This window comes from Platalea leucorodia (assembly GCF_965183815.1).
Source record: "Platalea leucorodia genome assembly, chromosome: 10".
NCBI lineage: Eukaryota > Metazoa > Chordata > Aves > Pelecaniformes > Threskiornithidae > Platalea > Platalea leucorodia.
The window spans coordinates 18,653,079-18,666,355 of NC_138832.1; the positions used below are offsets into that span (position 1 = coordinate 18,653,079).

The 13,277-nt window shown below is 40.3% G+C and overlaps 1 protein-coding gene across 2 annotated transcripts in view; it reads left to right on the forward strand.

Moving 5' to 3' along the window:
• GRIA3 (glutamate ionotropic receptor AMPA type subunit 3) overlaps positions 1-13,277 on the forward strand; it is a gene marked incomplete at both ends in the record, with an annotated part of 156,665 nt that overhangs the window by 81,889 nt on the left and 61,499 nt on the right. For both annotated transcript variants that reach the window (XM_082323606.1, XM_082323605.1), the window contains 2 exons: positions 8,542-8,595; positions 10,100-10,261. In XM_082323606.1, the coding sequence (XP_082179732.1) occupies positions 8,542-8,595; positions 10,100-10,261 (216 nt within the window). The remainder of the gene's footprint in view (positions 1-8,541; positions 8,596-10,099; positions 10,262-13,277) is intronic.

Here is a 13,277-nt window from a genome sequence, read left to right on the forward strand (position 1 = left end):
TCCTCCAGAACACAACTGGTTTTTTACTTTATTCATCTCACTCAAGAAGCTAAAGAATTCACTAATTAAAAATTTCTACAACACATCTCTGCAAGGAAGCTCTCTGGGAACAAGTATCTTCTCTTGAGAATATCTTGGCAAAATAAGGGGCAAAGGTCTCGGCAATTTTGAGTATCCGTTTCATATGCTACAAAGAATTTCTGTTGTGATTGTAACAACCCTTCCACATCTGATCTTGTTTTTAGTGAAATAGCTTCAAGTGACGAAGAGTTTTGATTGATTTTGACGGGAAGGGCTTTGTATTGAAGGACATGACTTGTGAAGAGAGATGCAGTCCTGAGAGATATAACACTGTTCTCATCTCTCTAAACAAAGAAGAGATTTTGATATAAAGAAAAGTTTATTTAATGAATTTTATTTGGCTTAAAGAGTAAATAATTGTGATTATGAATGTCAGTTACCAAGGATCATAAAACTCTTCATCTCATTGTCCTCCAGGGTCTGATGTTTTGCAGTAGAATATGTCCTTTAACAATAACTGTGCCAACAGATTAGTTAATCTGACAATATTGCCAAGTCACGCCGAGGAAAATGAATTTAGGAAAATTGTTTCAGGGCACAGAAAATTCACAGAAAACTTTGTCATCAAACTGAAAGAAATTAGGAGAAAGTATCGTGCCCTCAGAACCCATGTTGCAGTTTGTAATTTTTTTCCTGAGTAGTTTCTAATGTAATCTTTTATGCACAAATTAAATGCATATTCCACTACACAATCTTCAATCAGCAAATGTCCGATTAGTTATGCGAAAAGAAAGTTTAGCCATATGGAGGGAGAACGGAGTACAATACAGCTTTCAGATGTTGCATTTAATTACCCTCCAAGGACTAACATGCACGACCATCATCTATCTGGAGATGGCCTAAAAGTAAAATTTCACTCTTGATGTGACTATCATCAAAGAGAGAGAAGGGTACAAGAAGGGGGCCAGAGAGAGAAAAGCTTTAATAAAATGCTTCAGAGGCATCTCAGTTGCCTGCTTCCACCATGAGCATTTTTGCCCCCTTCTTCTAGGAGATTCCTGTTCTCTAGGAGATTATCTCCCACGACAGATACATGGCGGAAGAGCCGAAAGCTGTTTGAAGAATGTTTTGTCAGCCCAAACAAATGATCTTGATACTGTGCTATAGAGGAAAGTAGGATTTTGGTTATGAGGTGTAGTCACAAATGTATAAGGTGGCATTTGCATGGAAGTAAAATTCTTAGGTCCACGTACTGCACAAAAATACAAAATCCAGCAACTGGGACTGTGTATGGATTTGTGACATTCCCTAAAGGACATGAAGCCTCTGAAATGGTGGATGAATTAATCTCAACTGTATATGCAGTTATTTTTATCTGCAACAAATAATACGTGTGTGGAATCTTCATCTTAATATTTAATACATTCTTCATTTAATATTTAACTCAAATTTAATATAGTACTCATTCTTAATATAAATGAAATCATTGTTTACTGCATATTTTACAGCATCACAATCCCTGGTGGCCAGATTCCCATCCCATTAATACTAAGTGAAGAAATAAATCGCCTTCCCTGGGTTTGCGCTACAGTTACGATCATGAGGTTTTGACCCTGTATATGAGGGAAGCTGCTTCTACCAAACGTGAAATGGCTTTATTTCCGTGGAATTAAAGGCAGGACAAGTATCACTTGTTTGGCTGTGACAGACCACCACTAGCTGTGACGTGTCTTTTGCCACCACAGGACTGCGGTTCCTTTGGAACCTCATGTATTGGTGCTGGTGTTGGTGGTGTGATAGAGACAAAATCATGACACAAAAAAAGCTATTTTTTATAAATTTACTGAGGGAAGATCGAGCCTTGTCTAGTGTTTCTAATCCTCAAAGGGAACTCACTCTTTCTGCAGGAGCATGTGTGTAAATTGGAAAACAGGGGAGTGGGCTCTGCAAACTTAGAGTAAAATGGATCTACTGAGGTTACAAGGGACATTATTTTTACTGCGGCATTTGGTTAAATGAGGAAAATCCTGTTCACGTTTCAGGAGAGCTTTTGTTTTCTGTTCTCCTCCTATTTATCCTACTCCTATCTGGAAAATTTACATGACAAGGGGTGACCTGTGCAAAGTAAACATAGTGAGGAATGATTATGTATGGCTGTCCAATGCTATTGCACCTTTGCTCACATGATAACGCTCTAGAAGGTGACTACGTTGCTGTTAACGGTGCGCCGACCCCAGAGAGCTGAAGCGCAGTGGCTGCAAGCCCTATGGGCAGCTCCCCCGCTGCAGCAAGGCCCTGCAGGAGCAGGAGGGAGGCCAGGGAGAGGACGCGGTTTTCCAGCTGAACGGCTTCTTCAGTTTCACCTTTTCTTGAGTGGTAGAAGCAGAGCTGAGATGCAGTACATTGCAGATGCCACTCAAGATAAGCTAAACATCCTTGCTAACATACTGACAAGAACTTTTTGGGCTTTGACTTCAGCTTTTATTGAACTAATTGGATTGTCACCCTGATACTCTATTGCTCTCCTTTCTTAAGTGTGTCCTGAAGACCAAATTAGCCCGTGCCACTGGTCCAGTAGGGTGCTGCATCACAGGGCACAACTTTTCAATCATTCAATCCAATATCAGGTAGGAGCTGCTCAGATCTGAGATAAGCTTTAAGTAACTCCATCTTCAGAACAGAAATGCTATCAATAGGGACAGAAACTAGAAAACACCTGACCTGATACCCAGGAAAGAAAACAGCGTGCTCCACAACAATTTAGGCTTGCCAGACAGTCGTTGCTGTGCTTGATATCAGTGCTGTTCCCACGAAGTGCAATCAACACTGATAGCTGATCCTGATGATGCTGTTGAAATTTTTTTAGACTTGAGTCCATTTATCTATTTTGCTTGTTTGCTGCTGAAAAGAAAGAATCATGCCATCACTTCTGGCATTTGCACGCTGCTTTGAAGGCCAAGGTATCATAACTGTGTTTCTTCAGCAAGGTATAAAGGCACATTCCTGCTCAACTGGAGGTAGCTACGGTCTCCTGTCCTCAGAAACTTAAGTGTATACTTAAAAATCAGGAGAAATGCTTAAAGTTAAATGTGGGCTTTTTGCAAAAGTGGGGAACCCAAATTAATGCATGAATAACCTCAACAAAGACAACAATCCTTTTTTACTCTGAGCTTATAGGAAATCTCATTTTTCTTGCTGTCTTTTTAAAATGTAGGAAAGAGTTCTAGAGTTAAACTGCCTCATTCTTCCCAGATATGGTCGAAATGGAAAGACACATTACAGCAGGTCAGATCTCTGCCCGTCATTCCATTTAAGTGGCATATTTCTGCCACTTGTCAGGTATGAAAAGCACAGTAAAAATCTTTAGACCTTCTTTGTGGCAATACTGCCTGTCAGGATCAGTATTTTATGTTATGGAAAGATCTAATGGACTCATAAAATATCAGAGGTTTGAGCTGTAGATGAGGTAGTCTGTACTTTCGTGATCTAATTTTTTTCTTTCTTTTTTCATTTGTAAATAAAGGATGATAAATAACTTTGATTAAAAGACTAAACTGACCAGATGGCAATGGATTCAAATGAAGGGAAGATGAGCTCCAAACAGGTATTAATTGGACATGGTAGTTTTCTTTTCACTGCTGCCAAAATCGTGATAGCTACTTCTCTAGGTAAAAGAGCAAGCATATTCTCTTAGCTTGTATTTTTCAATTACTCTTCAAAATCAAAGCCTGTAGAGGCAGTAAGGTGGATTTAAAACTGACTGAACTGCTGGGCTTAGAGGGTTGTGATCAGCAACACAGAGGCCAGCTGGAAGCTGGTTACTGTTTGGAGTACCCTAAGAGTACTGGGGCTAATACTGTTTAACCTCTCCATTAATGATCTGAAGGTTATGGGACGGAGTGCGCTCTCAGCAAGTTTGCAGATGATACCAAATTAGGAGGAGCGTTTGCTACACCAGATGGTTGTGCTGCAATACTTTGACAGGCTGGTGAAGTGGACAGAGAGGAGCCTCATGAAGTTCAACAAAGGGAAATGCAAAGCCCTACACCTGGGGAAGAGTAACCCCATGCACCAGTACAGGCTAGGCAGAGGCTTCCTGGCTGGAAAGCAGCTCTGCAGGATCTCGGGGTCGTGGCAGACAAGTTGAGCAGAAGCCAGCACTGCAGTCTCGCAGCAAAGAAGGCCAACAGCATCTTGGGCTGCACAGGATTAGCATGGTCAGCAGGTCAGTAGAGGTGATCTTTCCCTTTTACTCAGCACTGGTGAGGCTGCATCTGAAGTGCCGGGTACCGTTCTGGGCTCATTAGTTTAGGAAAGACATGGACATCCTGGAGCAGGTCCAGTGAAGGGCCCCTATGACGATTAAGGGACTGGAGCATCTGATAGTACAAGGAAAGGCTGGGAGAACTTGGGTTGCGTAGCCCGGAGAGAAGGAAGCTCGGAGGGGATATTAATAATGTCTGCAAACACCTGATGGGAAGGAATGAAGAAGATGGAGCCAGACTGTTGTTGGAGAGTCTCACTGAGTTTCAGAGTCTCAGCGGTGCCCAGTGACAAGTAGCAAGGGCACAAACTGAAATGCAGGAAATTCTGTTTAAACATAAGAAAAATCATTTTTACTGTGAGGGTGGTCAGATGCTGAAACAGGCTGCCCAAAGAGCTTGTGGAATCTCTGTCTTTGGGGATATTCAAACCCTGACTGGACATGGTCGTGAGCAGCCTGCTCTAGCTTTGAGCTAGGAGGTTGGAATAGACAATCTCTTGAGGCCCCTGCCAACCTCACCTGTTCTGTGATTTCCTCCATCCATAAAAGAAGAATTGTCTTTCCCTTTTATGAGTCAGAGACAAACCATTGATATTTTTAAAAGACAAAATATGACTGCTCAGTCCCGCCTACCAAACTTGCACTATTGTTTTATCACTTGATTTCTTTTGAGCCCACAGAGTCTTGTCTTTCGTCAACCCATTCTTTCCTTGCCTCTGGTCTGTTACAGCTGTTCACCTACACACTCTGTTCTTACCGTTCTAGTTCCTCATCAAGTCCATGGAGAAATATTCCAGTGAAACCCCTGGATCTGTCTTCATCGCTACTGTTTAAAATGGTTTCCCTGCTTTGACTTTCATTTAAGAGTTCACCAGTCTCCTCATAATGTTCCCTTCACCCTTAACTCCAACATTCAATTTTGATGGCCAAAAAACCCAGATCCATGTTCTAGACCAGGAACTAGCTGTGGTTGTACTTTGAGCAAGGAGTAAGTCAAAAGGTAATGGAGTAATTGTGAGGTTAGTATTAAAGTTATTTTGCTTCCTCTTCACTGTCCGTCCTCTTAGGTGTTGTGTAGCCTTTGAACTACACCATGAGTGAATCATCATTATTGCTTTAGAAATATCATGATGCTCCATACCAATTTAATATTAGCCAGTTAATTTCTATAATGGTATCTTCCAAAACTGTAAGAAAAATGTGAAAGCTGAGGCAAAAAAATTGTAGTTGCCTATTTATTATCATGGTGACTGATGCAGTGGAAACCAAGTTGTCTTTATGCTTTCATTCAAAAAATAACTTCCCCAGGCAAATGAAAAACTAAAATTGGCAATGCTGACTTAATTTCTCAAATCTGGCATATAGGTCTGTACTTCCAGTAAGCCTGGTGCTGGCCAGCAGATTTGACTTTTATTTTAAAAGCAGATACATTTTAATTATGTTCCCTCTACATTTTCTCTTAATTAATTGGAAATATCTGAAGAGTTAATTAAAAATACAAACTTTATTTGATTCTATATCAAACCTGACATTATGATCTTTTTATCTGCAAGGCAAGAATTATGTGGGATCAGAAGTCTGAATTATTCATGATAGTTTCCAGCCATTTTTTTCCCTCCTCCTTTGTTCAGTATAAAATCTTATAAGCTTTTCTTTCAGTCAAGGTGAAAGCAATATTAAGTCTCGGAAGTGAAACTTAGCAAAGACATGTAGCTCTGTGAAATCCTTGTCCTGTAATCCTGGCTTTCTATTCACCACCACTATTCAATATCCCACTTTCTATATAAGCTGCACAATACATAAGCAGTTGATGAGATTTATTTGTTATACTCCTGTTTTCCTTCTTCATAAAAAAGCTTTATCTATTCCTTCGCTCCCCGAGGAGTAACACTGATGCCTGTGATTGTTCCTGCTGGGCTCGCTAATCCAGAGCTCCATTCAAGATACTGGACAGTTGGTAGAAGGTGGAAAGTGAGGGAGGAGGAGAGTTGTGGTTGTTAAGATTTAGGACAGCATGTGTAGTGCATTTCAAAAACATTGTTAAGATCCAGTTAAATGATTATGAACTAACATGGTTGATTGTGTGAGTGGAAATGCTGGCAGGTCACTTCTGAAAGATGCTTTATGAGTTAAAGCTTGACTGTAGTACGTTGGACCTCTCCAAGGGACTCAACAGAATTATTTCTGGTCATTTTGGAGACATGACAACAGATGAGATGGAAGTTGAGTCTGATCTATGCTAATGAGTCCTACGTTTCCTATTTTCAGTGTTGCTCCTGATGCCTGTAGCAGCTCCCTGTATCTTACAGCCTCTGGCTTCATGTGGTATTTTTCTCTTAAATAAACACACTTCTGGATAGAAATGTAAAAGCTTTCTTATTTGTTATTAAGGTTAAAATGACAGAGCATTGTTTTTGTTAAATAAGTTCTTTGTCTCTAACCTTTTAAAAGTAAATTGCTGCCTTTAAGGTGAAATTAAAACATGCAGAGAATTCAGTATGCAAATCGCACGCACACCAGATGATCTGAAGGAAGCTTGCACATTTCCATAGAAAACAAATGTGAGTGTAGGAAAGCAGATACTTTCTACCGGCAGAGTGTACATACAGTTCTCAAGAGGACCTGAACAGCAATTTATTTTCAGACTGCTGGAAGTATGCAAATTCCTACAGAATTAAATGTGAATTTAAAAGAAATGGCATCTGTTAAGGACAAGACAACCCAAAGAGGCAATTGGGAACTTAATAATTTAATCAAGAACTTGAACAGGCTCAGCAGTACATCTAAAGTCAATGACTCAAATGTCATCTGTTTTCAGCAAAGACGTAAGTGGTCATGTTGAAAAGATGTCTTTTAGAGTATGGCATTTGGAACGTTTGTCTGTGACCGTGGAGAAGTACGTTAGTATGGCATGTATAGATTTTCATATGGTCCTCCATCAAGAAGCATCATCTGTTCACTTGAGCTGCTCATAGGGTATAGTCAGTGATACACCTGTGATGTATCACCAGCATTATGGTTGCTATTTCTAACTTTTATTAGTTTAACCCAGCAAGTCTGGGTAAGTCTGATTCTGTCCTGACACACACGTAACCACCACAATTATTAATTAAGTTCTTACTGCTGAACATTGTTCCACCTGATGGCCGTGGGACTGGATGGATGTTACTGAGATTATAATCTGAAGGCAAGGGAATTGTGCTCAGTGCAGTGGCATAATCTTCTATAAGGGGTATTGCTGGTGTGCCAGCAGCCAGCTGCATAGGCGTGGGAACTGTGTTTTTTCCTCGTTTCTGCAAAAGCACAGTATTACTGAAGTGGGGATGAGCATGCAGGATGGCAGAATTCAGGCTTGCCAGGCAGCGCTGCCTCCACTCCTCCCCGTCTCCCCTACAGAATCCAGCTGTGCGGTTCATCCTGCTGCTTTTTTGTCTCTTAGCGATTCCATTTAATGACTCCATTTGTACAGAGAGATGCCCAAGTGGGGTCAGGGAGGGCAGGAGATGTTGGTTTAGTGGAATGTGCAGCATCACATTTAGTGTAAATTTTGGCTAAAGATGTAAGGTCAGATGTGTCCGTTTCGATGCACTGGAAGCGACAAGTTTTCAGGCCTTTTGAAAGCTGTCAAAAGGCAATGAAGGTCACTGGTTATAACTTCAGGAATTTAACTTCAAGTATTCATATATGACAAGGCTTGGCCAGGATTCGCATGGCAGGAAACCCCCTGTACGACCTGGAGCCTTCTGAGCCCCGCTGTGCTGGTACAGCTTCATAGAATCACAGAATCATAGAATCATTGAGGTTGGAAAAGACCCTTAAGATCATCGAGTCCAACCGTTAATAGACACAGTGAGTGGCTGGGCTGTGTCAACCGCCTTTCATACACTCCACAAACAAGGAACAAAGTAAACAGATAGAGTGTTACATCATTTCGGAGCAGAAATACTTGAACTGATAACTAAAATTAACTGCGTCAGCAGGGAAGACACTGATCACAAGGGTAAGATTGCCAGGTAAGGACATCTCTGCAAGCACAGTCTTCTCAGCCTTGTGAGTTACTCTTCTTTGTACTCTGCATGTGTGTTTTAAAAACACAAATGACGGCATCGTGTCTGTAAGGCCACAGGTCTGTAATACTCGTGCTGCCCATGGACTGGGCATAGAGGATTACCAAAATGTTCATTCTCTGGTGTTTTCCACTAGTTAAGGGTCATCCTCTTACAACTGAATAATATGTAATTTTTTTCTTCACACAGGTTGTAATCCTCGGCAAGCATTCTAGAGGCTATCACTACATGTTAGCTAACCTGGTAAGAACTTTTCTTCATTACAAGCATAGCTAAAGTTTAGAGGGTAATAGATTCTTTTCAGGTTGTGGCAACTTTAATCAGCAAAAGAGGAAATGGATGGATGAGTTCTTGGATTTTGAGAAATTACTTCAGTAAATACTAGAATTGGTATGTTATAGTCATTTGTACTCAATTATGGTCTTTCGTCTAAGAAGCTCATATCCTCTACTAATTTTAAAATAATAATTTAATTATATGTTTTCCGCTAGTTTTTATACCATAAGTAAGACACTTGATAACCGTAATCTTCTTTGGAACATATTTTAAATTTAAACACTCCAGGAAAAATAATTGTAGCATATTTGTATATAAAACAAGTGATAAAAAGCTACATATTCGAACAATTCCATCAAGTAAACCAGCCAGGCTCCTTAGCTGTTCTTTTGTATTTCAGAGTGTAGCGTGGTGCCTGTGTATGTGCTGACATACCAGGACAAGACGGTACATTTTTATCTGTATCAGGGCTTCTTCTGGATTCTAGAATTAACTTTCAGGGATGCTTATGATGCCTTTGAAACACCATCTGCTAGAGTGCCTTAGAAAAAGTGTTATATTGTAATCGATCCTGCAGCAAGACGAATTTTTGGGTTCTGTGTCTACTGTGAGTAGAAAAATGTTTTTCCAAATCTCACACTTTCAAGTTAGCAATCCCACTTAGTAGAAGATTCTCTGTATCCATGTTTTGGTGTGATTAAAGCAGAAAAGACAAATTTTAAAATACCCTTACTTAGTATAAGTACTGTATGACTTTAAGATGTGTCATTTTGCATTATAAGAACGAGTCATGATCTCACTGATTAGCGTGTGCACAGAAATACAGGGGTTCTTATTCTGGGTTACTTTTTAGCATGTGTAACCATTGACATTCAGAGAAACATGACTGCAATCAAGTCATACTAATCAAAAAGACACCAATTTACTTCCTCAAGTATAAATAACAACAGTGGGAGAGAATCATACCGTTCTGTCTGCAAGAGAAATGTTAAGTAATGCTGTGATGGAGAACTGCCTAGCAAGGAGATGTGTGCTTTGCCTCCACAGAACAATATGGGTGTTAAGTGGTTTTTTGCTCCCAGTGCTGAACCTTCATGTGCACTTTGCTGTACAAATGGGATTGAGGTCTTTGACCACTTCTCACCATGATGAGGAGAAAAGGGGAAACAGTACTTCAAGTTTCCCCACTGTTTTCTTTCTGGCCAGTGAATATTACATACTGCATGGCTACAACACAGCAGAGCAGTTCTCTATTGCAAAGGTCTGAACAAGAAGACATTTTAAATTCTGTTCTACGCTGCTATCACAATCCCAATTGTGATAGTAATTGTCTCCTTGGTAGAATATTTTCAGCTAACAAGAGGGAAATTAATCAGTTTCTTTTGTGCTACGCTTATAGCAGGTAAAACTGAGCCAAAGAAAAGGAACTTTGGATGGCAATGATTCTTGTTTTCTACATGTGTCCTCCCAGGGTTTCACAGACATTGTTCTGGAGAGAGTAATGCATGGAGGTGCCAATGTTACTGGATTCCAGATTGTTAATAATGAAAACCCAATGGTTCAACAGTTTCTACAGCGGTGGGTGAGGCTCGATGAAAGAGAATTCCCTGAAGCCAAAAACTCACCATTAAAGGTACGTATTTTACCCTGACAGTGATGGAGACTATATGAGTTGCTTTTAACAACTATTTGGATTTTTTTTTAACCCCAGGTGTGTGCATGTGTATGATACAGATCCCTGATTAGAATATGTTGCAACATTCACTGCCCTTCCACTTCCACACAAGTGCCCACCGCAGTGGGAGTTCCTCAGAGGCAAAGGCCTGGTCTTGCAAATCCTGTCATTGTGCAGTGGATGTAAAAACTTCTAACTTGAACTTCTTGAGTTAGTCTTGGAGTAAGGGTGGGGGCTAGTTAGGTTAGTTTTTAGATGCAAATGTGGGTTACTAGTCAATTTTAATGCTAATAGAGAATTTAATGCCCAAAATAAAGTAGCTCTAGTTTCACTGGGGAGCCACTGCCGCCTCCTAGTCACTGCTGACAGTTGCCCTTGTAATCTAACCATGTATTTTGCACCACTGTCCTTCACTTAACCACTCTGGATATTATATCTGCAACCAATAAAATTTTCCGAATTTTTTTAAATGAAAGTCCCAGGTTCACCAAAACTGTCATAGACTGGGTGAACTAAAGGCTACTGTTACTAGGAGACTCGCAACCTGTTAATATCTCCCCCAGATTTTTTTCTGCCTCAGCATCTCTGTGGCAGAGAGGGATGCTATCCACTGTCCAGTCAAGGAGTACATCAAGGATACTCTGTCCAGTGATTGAAGTAATCAAATCTTCTAGGACCACTGCATATTATTAATATTCCTATTACATTCCTTCTTTCTCTTCCTCTTTCGGTGAGGCCTGTTCTTTTTCATCACTACACATAAGTGAATAAAACCTGGGGCTGGTGGTGGATGAGAGGACCTTAAATTCTGTCACTCCCAGGAGTCCAGTCCTCCACGTCATGTATACTAACTGTCTCGGGGAAGCCAAACCCATCTAAGAACTACAGCCATGATGAGAGGGTTCACGTCTTTCCTGCTTGATTTGGAGGGACACATGCAAATTGATGAACAGATTTGGAATTCAAAATTACTCCGATAAACTGGAGTAATGTCTTGATATTAGTAAGACAAAATTCAGGGAAGCATAAAATACTAGCTAAAAAGGAAAAATCCAGTCCAGTCCAATGCATGGGGGGATACCAGGGTAGGCAGTAGCACTGTGTGGGACTACAGACAGAATAGGAACCAGTTACGCAGTTCTGCTGCCAGAAGGCCAGTGCCATTTGGAGGCATACTTTTCCATCCCTGGGATCACGTGATTTCTATGGGGAAGAAAAATTACCTTAATCCCACGCCATCCCACAGCCTTGCTGGCATTTCAGAGCGAGCAAAGAAAGGCAAACAGAGGCCCACAAAACTCGGATTAGTGTATTGTTCCCTATTGATTAGGACCTAGGCCTGCTTTCTAAAGCTTCCTAGCAGGGATGCAGAAGTGAAGATAAGTATCATACTAATCTCAAAAGCTCTGAAATATATGAAGTTAACCTGGGAAGATTTTATTCCACTTGAAAGCAATTTACCTGGAGGGAAAAATTATTCTCCATCCTTAAAAATCATCTTAAGTATATGGTACAAACATAAAGATGACATTACTTCTCCACAAATGTACCGCTCATTATAGAAATGTGCACAGTATTTGTCAGTCAGACAAAAAGCATACTTAAAAATTGATGTACAATATTTTTGATTAGGAAATAAAATTGCCTAGAGATTAAAGCCCTGATGTTTAATTTATTCTGTATTTTATCAGCCTTTCCCTTCTCTCTCTCTTTTTTCTCTTTGCATGCTCATGCATTTATAAGTAGAATTCAAATAAAGTAGAAAATTAGATAGCTCTCTTGGCATGACTTGGAAGGAGCTGCATTAAGGTTACTGACAATTGATGCAGTCTGCTGAAAAAATCATCAGTGTGTAAGTTTTACGTAATGCTAGATTGGACAGCTATTACACGATTTTTTAATACAAGAACAAATACCTTAAAATGACTATCTGGTTCTATATTGTTGTGTGGAATGTGATGTATAACCTTTGTTAACTTATTAAAAGAGGAGAATGTGATCATTGGAAAGCATCAGAGGAAGAGGTAAAGGTGGGCAGGATCAAAAGAGCACCTGTACCTAGATACAGTCAGTGCAGGAACCATCCCACAAACGCCCAGTTAGAGTTTATAAACTGCTGTCATTTAAAACTCAGTAAGAATGGCCGCTGTATAAGTTTCTTCACAATCCTACCTTTGCACTTTTTTCTATCAGATATGATTCTCTTGATCTGCACATGCAGACACGCCTCGTTCTGCGCAGATTTCCTAAGGCTTTATATCAAACTGAAGAGCTTGCAGTAAGATAATACACATTTTTAAAAAATACAGACCACCAATTGTGCTATCCTGCCCTACAGGATAGAATTAACTTCTTCTGGATTTAATAAGTTTTATCCACAGAGAGAGTAGCTGAATGTGCAGTTGAAACTTGGATTTCCACCTCTCTAATTCACGCATGGGCAGCATGTCTTCTGGTACTAACTCCAGCGTTAAGGTTCATCGGGAGCCAGGAGCTCTATGGTATCACACAGACAGCCAAAAGAGGGGCAGGCGCACCAGTACATGCAGATACCCCTTACATTCTTTTTTTCTTCTCTTCGTTCTCTTACAAACACTGTGGAAATACGAAGGGTCAGTTACAAGGGGTTTGAAATCTGGTCTCACACGCTGAGGACATTCAGTTGCTCCCAGGATGTACATGTTGACATGGTCTTCTGTGCACAGACCCTTAAATTATAGGTGTGCTGGAATGCCAGTGAAAACCAATGATGTCGTATGCAAAGCCTGGGCCACTCTAGGAGGGAAGAACTTTCAGACAAACACATAAATGTGGAAAAAATGTGAAGAAAACACCTCTGTGACATTTCTTAGGTGATACTAAATTTATAGCATTGGAGGATGTCACCAGATACATATGACAAGTAATGGATGAAGTTGACAGCAACATGAACGAGTAGTTAAGGAGTCTGGGGGTTTTGTTGAAGAGTTGCTGC